Source organism: Glycine soja, chromosome 10, assembly GCF_004193775.1.
Source record: "Glycine soja cultivar W05 chromosome 10, ASM419377v2, whole genome shotgun sequence".
Classification (NCBI taxonomy): domain Eukaryota; kingdom Viridiplantae; phylum Streptophyta; class Magnoliopsida; order Fabales; family Fabaceae; genus Glycine; species Glycine soja.
This window is the reverse complement of record NC_041011.1, coordinates 34,082,239-34,092,786: the sequence shown is the minus strand read 5'-3', so window position 1 is coordinate 34,092,786 and position 10,548 is coordinate 34,082,239. Positions and strand designations below refer to the sequence as shown.

At 43.6% G+C, this 10,548-nt stretch overlaps 1 protein-coding gene across 2 annotated transcripts; it reads left to right on the top strand.

The window, feature by feature from the left end:
• Positions 1-426: 426 nt before the first annotated feature.
• LOC114370922 lies at positions 427-2,241 on the top strand. Of its 2 annotated transcripts, XM_028328321.1 has the most exons (5): positions 427-538; positions 624-1,051; positions 1,455-1,673; positions 1,763-1,871; positions 1,954-2,241. In XM_028328321.1, exons 1-5 carry the CDS (start codon positions 508-510, stop codon positions 2,076-2,078), a joined length of 912 nt encoding a protein of 303 aa, XP_028184122.1. In that variant the 5' UTR covers positions 427-507; the 3' UTR covers positions 2,079-2,241. The 2 variants fall into 2 exon arrangements, with proteins under 2 accessions (XP_028184122.1, XP_028184124.1); XM_028328323.1 differs by lacking the exon at positions 1,763-1,871.
• Positions 2,242-10,548: the final 8,307 nt, after the last annotated feature.

The window sequence follows — 10,548 nt, the reverse complement described above, 5'->3', positions numbered from 1 at the left end:
AGTAGTAGAAATATTAATAAAATAACAATTTTTTCTCGAAGTTATCTATTGTGAGTTTTGATAATTATTGCATTAAAAAAAATGAAGATTATTAAAGTTATTAACATTTTCTTGGTTTGATGAAGATGCTCTTTAATGTGGAAACATACAGGTTAAGTCAAATACCTCTTCATTTTATTAGAATATGTTTTGCGCAATACCGACTCTTTACACTACTAAAAACACTATTTTTTACGACACAATATTTACGTCGGTCGTAAGAAAATTGTCTTTGTTTGTATAACAGTGACAATTTTGTAAATATTGTTAACATTTTAAAAATGGTTTTTGTAAAACCATTTTGGAATGCTTCAAAACAAAGATGGTCTTCGAAAAACCGTCTTAAATGTCTAGTATTTTTAATTAATTTATCTCTTTCTCTTTTATCGGGCAGTGTACTAGGCCCTCTCTCTCTCATCTCGCATTCCTTCTTATCGCTTCAACTTCTTCATTGCGACGTTGCGGGAGATGAGGGAGCTGGCGCCTCAACTTCTAGAAGGTAAATCTCGGAGGAACCCTAGACTTCAAATTGGTAAATCTCTCCTTGCAAAATCTCCTGCCTAATTTCTTTGCTGGAATTTAAGGGCAGGGTTACTTTGACCTCAACATCCCTTACCCCGAACCTTCCCCTGCCAACAAGGCCATTGAGCAAGGTAACCGTACGGGGCTGGCAGTGAAGGCCATGGAGTTAGGCTACATCGGAATCGCTTACAACCGCATGATCAAGGGCATCATGTCCGATCACCACCGTTGCTCCATCTCTCCCCTCATCCTCTCCTCTTTCCTCAACGTCCTTCCCTCTCTCTCCCTCTCCGCCAACCTCCACCACCACCTACTCCATGTCCCACTCTCCACCCCCTTCCGTCAGTACACACGTCTCACCGTCTGCGTCGATAGTGCTTCCCAGGCTCAAGCCCTCAATTTGGGTAACCCTATTTTGAAAACCTATGATTTGGTCATTGTTAAGCCTTTGAATCAGATCGCGTTTGATCTTGCATGTGAGAGAATGGAGGTTTGTTGGTTAAATCTCATCTACACTGTTGATTACTGGAAGTGGCTTTTTTGAACTCTAGTTATTATGTTGAAATAATTGCAGGATGATATTGTCTCTATTGATTTCTCAGTTAAGTTGCCCTTTAGATTGAAGCAACCTGTGGTTAAACTCCTTGCATGTATGTATATACTGTATTATGCACTTGAGTTGAAGAACATAATAATGCTCATGCATTGTTTCTTTTAAGAACCAGGGAGCTACATTTTATATGAATTCTCTAATCCAAACTTTGTACCATATTCCTTATTTTTGAAAGGTCAAGCATTGTTTCTCTTATTGTTATTTTTCCTTCAGAAGTTTTATTTTTTTACTGGATGGTGATGAGGAAGTTTGGATTTGGGTCTTGGATGTCATATTTCAGGCTGTATACCACATGCCAACAACAGAGAATGACATGCCCTCTAGAAGCATCCCTTTGGCTTTGCAAATTTTATTCTACAAGCTCCAGTATAGTGACACCAGTGTTGCAACAAAGGAGTTCACTAAATCTTTTGGATGGGATACATATGATTCTTTCATGCAGCATGATGTTCAAGAACTGAACAGAGTCCTCTATGAAAAACTTGAAGACAAGATGAAGGTAAAGGATTATCTTTGGACTTTTGTACAAAAACATTTTTGTGGAATACCGTCTCAAATTCATGATGATTATGTTCATTTTGTCTTTAGGGAACTGTTGTTGAGGGAACTATACATAAATTATTTGAAGGGAATCATATGAATTATATCGAATGCATCAATGTGGACTATAAAACAACTAGAAAGAAGTCATTTTATGGTACTTTCATGTACAAACTGAAGCTATGTGTTTAATTGTACCTTGCCACTTGATTCTAATTTAGTTTTACATATACTTGCAGACCTTCAGCTTGATGTGAATGGCTGTCCTGATGTTTATGCTTCCTTTGACAAGTATGTTGAAGTTGAACGTCTTGAAGGGGATAACAAATATCATGTGGAACAATATGATTTGCAGGTTTGCTGAAATTGTTTATTTTGGAATCTACTTGTAATAAGTCATTTGTAGAAGTTCTGAAACTTTTAGTTCTTATATTGGGTGTACAAAAATTGTTTAGTTTGCAATTGCCAAGTTATGAATCCTTTAAGTTTCTTATAGTTGTTGTCAATGCAATAATCTACACATTTTTTAATATAGTTTCTTATAGTTTTGATTTCCCTCATATTCTTCAGATTCAACTGAAAAGATTTGAATATGACTTTATGTGGGATACTATGGTCAAGGTTAGCAGCCCAATAGACTGATTGCTCTATATCATATTTTCTTCTCTGAATGGAAAGAAGAAAACAATTTATCTTTGGGAGAGCCATCTTGTCATACCCTAATTTCGTCCAGAGACCATCCGTTGTTGGGATGCGACCCTCATTTGACCACTTCGAGGTATTTGGCACCCATCGTTAGACAATTTTTGAAGTTCTGAGACATGTCGGAAGCCAAAAGAAAAGCATTGTAGCACAATCCGTGAAGTTCCGTGACATGCCGGAAATTAAAAGGAAGTGTTAGTGCGCAATCCGTAAAGTTCCGTAATGTTCCGAAAGGCAAAAAAGGGATGATTACGTAATCCGTAAGGTTCTGCAACATTACGGAAAGAAAACAAGTATCGTTACAAAATTCGTAAGTTTCCGTAACTTTACGGAAAAAGAATCACCAAAAAAGGCAGGGGGTATATTTAGTAAAAATGGGGGTTCAAATATCAACCAGACCCACTTGGGCCTTCCAGGATGTTCCTCCAGAAGGCGGTTGCTTCTGGAGGAAGCAACCTAGCTCGCCTAGGCGAGCTGGGTGGCAAGCTTCTCCCCTATTTTCCTATAAATAGGGGGAGGAGTGAAGGAGAAAAATGTTCAACCCTCCTGGTATATGAGATTCACTTAAAATTAGTGAGAAAAATTGTTTCCGTGAAGAAAATCCAAGCCGAGGCGCTTCCGTAATGTTTCCGTGGGTGATTTCGTGAAGATTTTCAACCGTTCTTCGACGTTCTTCGTTCGTTCTTCGTCGTTCTTCGATCTTCAACCGGTAAGTTCACGAAATCGAACTTTTCAATTCATTCTATGTACCCTTAGTGGTTCTCATTTGTTTCACGTGCTTTTATTTCATTTCATTTACTTTCAGTACCCCTTTTGATGTGCTTTAGTCATTTACTTAAGTCATTTCCTCGCCTAATCAAAAATAAAATAAATTTCCACTGATCATTTGAATTGTAACATCCGTTAATTTCCGTTAAAATGAAATCCGAATGTCGGTCATGCCGTAACCACGTTGGGAACCAAAAAGAGGTAAAATAATAATATAATAATAAAAAATATCTTTTAGTAAAATAAATCAAAATCAATCGGACGTTTTTCTTTGGGATTTCTCTTTCTTAAATCGAATCGACTAATGACCAAAGTGAAACTAAGGCTAAAATCAATTCATAAACCAAACTTTTGTCATCGCCTAAAAAAGCTATTTTCAAAGGTCCAACGCCTTGAAATGGTCTTTTTCGCTTTTATTGGTTAAGTGTAGATTTCTAAAAAGCCTAAAATCAATATGTAACTTTGTTACCTCTTTCAAAAATAAAGAAATCATTAATGATCCAATGCCTTAATGTTTTCTCACTTTTCAAAAGAATCGAAAAATTGTCTAATGGTCCAACGCCTTAAATGACCTTTCATTAAAATAAAAACATATCTTGCAAAAAAAAGGATAAAAAATAACTTAACCAAAACGCTTTGTTCACAAAAGAACTACGTAGGTTTGATTTTCCCATCGCAATTGAGGAATACGTAGGAGCAAAGGGAAACACCCTTGTCGACCACAAAAAGATAAAAATGTAAAAAGGCATAAAAAGACATAAGAACATAAAAAAGGGAAAATAACATAAATTGAAGTCATATTTGCACATTTGATTAAAGGCTACCGTCCCTTGTGACGAACGTGTGGGGTGCTAATACCTTCCCCGTGCGTAAATACAACTCCCGAACCTTTCACTTAGAGTTCGTAGATCACGTCTTTTCCGGTTTTTCTGACGTTTTCCTCAAATAAACGTTGGTGGCGACTCCGCGCGTATTCCTTTCTTGGAACACGCACCCGCGAGTCACGCATCGCCCTTCCGCCGAAGGGTAGGTTGCGAAAGTTGGCGACTCCACTGAGGATTTGTTTTTAGAGAGTTAGGCCATTTAATCTTGTGCAATGTTTTATCATGACTTTCTCCTTTGTTGGTTTCCCTTTATTTTTCTTATGTTCTTGTGTATATAACTCTTTTATGCTTTTAGTGTGTTTTAAAAAGTATGCATGGGGTAAATATTTTCATTTGATGCACACAAACACCAACACTATTTGCACACACGGTGATTTGAAAAAGGGCCCTATACCCGGGTTCGTGGGAACATAAGGAGTGGAGGTGAATCTGTGATCATGCTAGGTCTCCGACTTGCTTGATTACAGTGAACCCTTATCTAGAGTTTTTCCCTTTGATAACATATTGTTGCTAGTAGTCCCTACTGCTGCAATATGTTCTTCGAAGAGGATGATACCTTTAGAGACCATCAAGAAAGATATGACCACCTTGGGGATTATCACTAAAAACCTTTTTAGCTCTCTCCCATATAGGTCCCTTGAGTAGGGGCACGAAGCGGATACGCTGCGTGCCATTTTTTCACACTGCCATGCATAAGTGTCATGTACCCTTTTGCTTATATTTTGTGAATATTGTCATACTATGTACATTCCCATGTTGCGCCTTTCGCATATGCATCACACACGGATTCTGTTTTGATCCCCTCTCTTTGGCAAACCAACGGAGGGTCCGTGCCACCTTCTTAAATACATGCGTCAGACACTTTGCTATCCCAAGACGTTGTATCTAAGAAGGAGACAATTTCCCGGGCTCCCGTATTCATAAATTGCATCTATGTCATATGCATTTCTTCATGCATTCATCAATTCCACCCATGATAGATGTCGGAGTTTTGATTCGCACTAGATTTTGTTTCACTTTAGTAAAACATGGGATCAAGTCAAATGCCTTCACTTAAAAAGAGGTTCTATCAAGTCAAGGTCAAGAGCCTAGGGACCACTAGTCTAAAGGAGTTAGGGCAGTTAATGGGTCAGCTCTAGCGGCAAGCTTTTCGCAAAGCTTATTGTAAAATCTGGGACTTAGCCATGGTAGAAGTCTCCATAGAGGCCATTGCCTCCCTTGCCAGTATTATGATCAGCCGTTGAGGTGCTTCACCTTTGGGGACTTCCAGCTATCACCTATGGTAGAAGAATTTGAAGAGATCCTAGGATGCCTTCTAGGGGGAAGGAAACCATACCTCTTCTCAGGGTTCTATCCCTCATTAGCTAGAATTTCCAAGATAGTCCAAATCTCGGCGCAGGAATTAGACCACAGGAAGCAAGTCGAAAATGGGGTGGTTGGAATACCAAGAAAATATTTGGAGGCAAAAGCAAGAATCTTGGCAGGTAAAGGCGAGTGTGCCCTATTCATAGATATTCTCGCACTGTTGATTTTCGGAGGAGTCCTCTTTCCGAATGTGGATGGGTTGGTGGACCTGGCAGCGATCGACGCTTTTCTCACCTATCATAACCACAAGGAAAGCCCGGTTGTCGCTATGCTAGCCGACCTATATGACACCTTCGACCGAAGATGTGAAAAGAGCAATACAAGGATTGTTTGTTGTACTCCAGCTCTTTATGTATGGTTAGTTTCACACCTTTTTCGCCAAGAGGTGAGGCATGCTTGCCCGTTAGAAAGCCACCGTTCATGCACAGAGAAAGGAGGGGCAAATTGGGACCAACTCTTAGCAAGCAAAAAAGGAGCATCTGTTAACTGGTTCCCTCGATGGAAGGAAGGAAGAACCAGAGTTCTTTTCATGCGGAGGATTTCCAAATGTTCCCTTGATGGGGACGAGGGGTTGCATCAGCTACAATCCTGTTCTTGCTATAAGACAACTTGGCTACCCTATGAGAGGGGCACCACTAGAGGATGAGCTCGCGCCTGTCATTTCACGAGGCTTCAATAAGACCAACGTGGAGACACTTTAGAAGGTCCGCAAGGTATGGGAGGTGTTGCAAAAGAAGGACAAGGAACTCAGGGACAGTAACAATGGGCCCATCGGTGGCTATCGTTAGTGGTTAAAAGCCCACGTGCAAGGTTTGGATTGGCTTCCAAGTTTGAGAACCGCTAAAAGAGAGGAAGTTGAGGCACCAGAGGAAGACGAAGAGGTACATGCCCTTAGGGCGGAACTCGAGCAAGCCCAAACAGTTAAAGAAAGGTTCAAATCAGCAGCTCTGAAAATCCGAAAGGAGAATACCAAATTGAGAGATGTAAATGTGGCTACCACCAAAGCCTTGGAACGAGAAACCAAGAGGGCTTGTAGGGAAGAACACGGCCGGAACAAATTCCGAGGGGATCTGTGGGGAAGCAACAACGAGCTTAAACTCCGAAGAAAGGAAAGGGACCAATCACGAGTAGACAGTTTGATCTTGAAAGATGAGTTGAAGGCTTGCTCGAGGTCCAAGAGAAGTTTGTCTCAGCGGTTATGCGAGACAGAGACCAACATGTTAGCTATCATCACCAAGTACCAAGAAGAACTAAATCTAGCCACGGCCCATGAACATAGAGTGGCGGACGAGTATGCCCAAGTGTACACGGAAAAGGAGGCTAGAGGAAGGGTGATCGACTCGCTACATCAAGAGGCAATGATGTGGATGGACCGATTCTCTCTTACCTTGAACGGGAGTCAAGAGCTTCCCCGATTGCTAGCTAAGGCCAAGGCAATGGCGGACACCTACTCCGCCCCCGAGGAGATCCACAGACTTCTCGGCTATTGTCAGCATATGATAGATCTAATGGCCCATATAATTAGAAACCGCTAGGGAACTTGTATTGTCACTCAGATCTTGACTAGTTATAAAATTTTTGAATAAAATGAGTTTATCCCATGTTTTTACTCCAAAAGTCAGTGCGAATCAAATCACTCCTGCATTATATCCCTAGCATGCATTCATAATTTTTACCTACTCCTCACGTTTGGTTTTTCTAGGAAAAACACCATAACTAAACGCACCCAAAGGCATCCCTATCGCACCAGATCCAAATCTAGAACGATGGGTGATCAAGAGGAGACACAGGAACAGATAAAAGCCAACATGTTGGCTCTGAAAGAACAAATGGCTTCCATGATGGAGGCCATGTTAGGAATGAGGCAACTCATGGAGAAAAACGTGGCCACCGCTGCCGCCGTTAGTTTGGCTGCCGAAGCAGACCCAACTCTCCTAACTACCGTGCACCATCCTCCCCCAAATACTATAGGACGAGGAAGGAGCACACTGGGGCACAACAGCAACCCCCATTTGGGATACAACCGGGTGGCTTACCCTTATGGATTGCCGCCTAATTACACGCCGCCAGTCATGCAAGACGATGCGGGTCATATCTCTTCCCCCATCCTTGAAGGGGAGCCTCCTCGACAGCCCGACGAGGTCCACGAAGATCATCAAGAGTATGCCCAAAGGGATGTCGAGTTCTACCCCTCGATCCCCGTCGAGGGGCCGGCACCCAACACTTTGCCTCAGCCTAACCTCACAGCACAACCAATAATCTTGTCCACAGAAGGACCACCCCCGGCGACCGAGGAAAGAAGGAAACTCGATCTCCTCGAGGAGAGATTGAGAGCTGTTGAAGGCTTCGGTGACTATCCGTTCGCAGACATGACGAATCTTTGCTTGGTACCGGATGTTGTTATCCCCCCAAAATTCAAGGTGCCGGACTTCGACAAGTATAAATGGACGACTTGTCCCAAGAACCATCTCAAGATGTATTGTCGCAAGATGGGCGTGCACTCTAGGGATGAGAAGCTATTAATACACTTTTTCCAAGATAGCTTGGCCGGAGCCGTGGTTGTTTGGTACACTAATCTGGAAGCTTCCCGCATCCGTACTTGGAAGGACCTGATTACTGCTTTCCTAAGGCAATATTAGTATAATTCCAATATGGCTCCCGATCGCACTCAGCTATAGAATATGTTCAAGAAGGAAGGTGAGAGCTTTAAAGAATACGCACGGCGGTGGAGAGACCTGGCAGCACAAGTTGCCCCTCCCATGGTCGAATGGGAGATGATCACCATGATGGTAGACACCTTGCTAGTGTTTTACTATGAGAAGTTGGTAGGTTACATGTCGTCCAGCTTCGCGGACCTAGTATTCGCCGGGGAAAGAATCGAAGTAGGGTTGAAAAGAGGGAAGTTCAATTACGTTTCCTCCACAAGTGCCAATGCTAAAAGAATCAAAGCAACTGGGGCAAAAAGGAAGGAGGGAGATGCCCACGCCGTCACTTCGGCGCCCACATGGGTCAAGCCCCCGCAGACCTCTCATGGAACACATCAATATGCGCAACATCATCCGAGCTTTTCAGCTCGTGCTGGGCACTCCTCCAATTCAGCACCCGTGCAGCCTAAGGCACCCATCCAGAGGGAGGCCCCCCAAGTTCCGGCTCCAACCACGACTCACCCGGCCGACAATTCCAACGCAATGCCTACTTTTCCCCAAAGCCAATTCCAAAATTCACCCCACTCCCAATGACGTACGAAGACCTCTTGTCGTCCCTTATCGCCAACCAAATGGCCGTAATAACTCCCGGGAAGATCTACCAACCCCCTTTCCCAAAGTGGTATGATCCTAACGCAACTTGCACGTACCATGGGAATACCCCGGGGCATTCCATCGAAAAATGCTTGGCCCTTAAATACAAGGTCCAACATTTGATAAATGCTGGATGGCTGACATTTCAAGAGGATCGGCCCAACGTGAAAACCAACCCGCTCGCCAATCATGGAGGGGGAGCGGTTAATGCCATTGAGTCAGATAGGCTGCGCAGGTCTAAACCTTTAAAGGACGTGACAACCCCTAGGAGGTTTATCTTTGAGGCCCTACAAAAGGGAGGTGTGATTCCCCACGGTGGGCATAAAGAGGATTCTTGTTTGTTGCATCCCGGCGAGCTACATAACATGGAAACATGTTTGGCAATAGAGGAATTGTTGCAGCGAATGATAGATCAAGGCCGACTGGAAGTCGATGATGAGGGGAGGGAAGAGCAGCATATATGTATGCAGTCCGCGGATGAGAGAAGTTTTGGAAGGCCTAAACCTTTGGTGATATATTTCACCAAGGACACAGCTCCACAAAAGCCCCAATACCCCCCGACAACTAAACCTGTTCCTTTCCCATACCAAAACAGCCACGCAGTCCCGTGGAGGTATACACCTCCGAGTGAAAGGGAAGAAGAAGCCATCAACGTCAGCTCATTGTCGGCCAAGGTAACCAATATCACGGGGCTGAGCGGTGTGACCCGCAGCGGTCGCGTGTTTGCACCTTCCGTCCTGCCAACACAACCTGCAAACAGTAAGGGAAAGGCCAAGATGGTGGAGGAACAAAATGACAAGACGACCCTCACTCCGAACGAGGATATTCCGGTAAAGGGTCTTCCGGAGAAAAGGAATGGCTGCAGCAAGAAGGAAGTGTCGCTAGAGGAAGCAAGCGAGTTTCTCCGCATTATTCAGCAGAGCGAGTTCAAGGTCATTGAACAGCTCAACAAAACCCCGGCCAGGGTCTCTCTTTTTGGAATTACTCATGAGCTCTGAGCCTCATCGGGCTTTACTAGTAAAGGTCTTGAATGAAGCTCATATGGCTCAAGATATCTCTGTAGAGGGCTTTGGAGGACTCGTCAATAATATCACCGCCAACAATTATCTCGCCTTCGCCGAAGAAGAAATCCCTGCCGAGGGGAGAGGGCATAACAACGCTTTACATGTATCAGTCAAGTGCATGGACCACGTCGTAGCCAAGGTGCTTATTGATAACGATTCCAGTTTAAACGTAATTCCCAAAAGCACTTTGGAGAAATTACCGTTTAATGCTTCCCATCTAAAGCCAAGTTCCATGGTAGTCCGTGCCTTCGATGGCACCCGCCGAGAGGTTAGGGGAGAGATCGACCTCCCTATACAGATAGGCCCCCATACCTGTCAAGTTACCTTTCAAATAATGGACATTAACCCCGCTTACAGTTGCCTGTTGGGGCATCCATGGATCCATTCGGTGGGAGTCGTTCCCTCTACACTCCACCAAAAATTGAAGTTCGTAGTGAAAGGGCATTTGGTTATTGTATCGGGCGAGGAAGACATCTTGGTGAGTTTCCCGTCCTCTATGCCATATGTGGAAGCCGCGGAGGAGTCATTAGAAACGGCCTTCCAGTCTTTTGAGGTGGTTAGCATTGCCTCTGTAGATTCCTTCTCTGGGCAACCTTGCCTGTCTGATGCGACAGTAATGATGGCCCGAGTGATGTTGGGGAATGGTTACGAGCCCGAAATGGGTTTAGGCAAGGACAACGGTGGCATAACCAGCCTGATAAGCGCTAAAGGAAACCGTGGGAAGTTTGGGTTAGGCTATAAACCCACACAAG

Excerpts from the sequence above, each read along its gene's own strand:
- LOC114370922 (XM_028328321.1), top strand. The coding sequence starts at position 508 with ATGAGGGAGCTGGCGCCTCAACTTCTAGAAG. Across the intron at positions 1,052-1,454 it reads TTGCATGTGAGAGAATGGAG|GCTGTATACCACATGCCAAC; the intron begins GTTTGTTGGTTA and ends GTCATATTTCAG. Across the intron at positions 1,872-1,953 it reads TAGAAAGAAGTCATTTTATG|ACCTTCAGCTTGATGTGAAT; the intron begins GTACTTTCATGT and ends ATATACTTGCAG.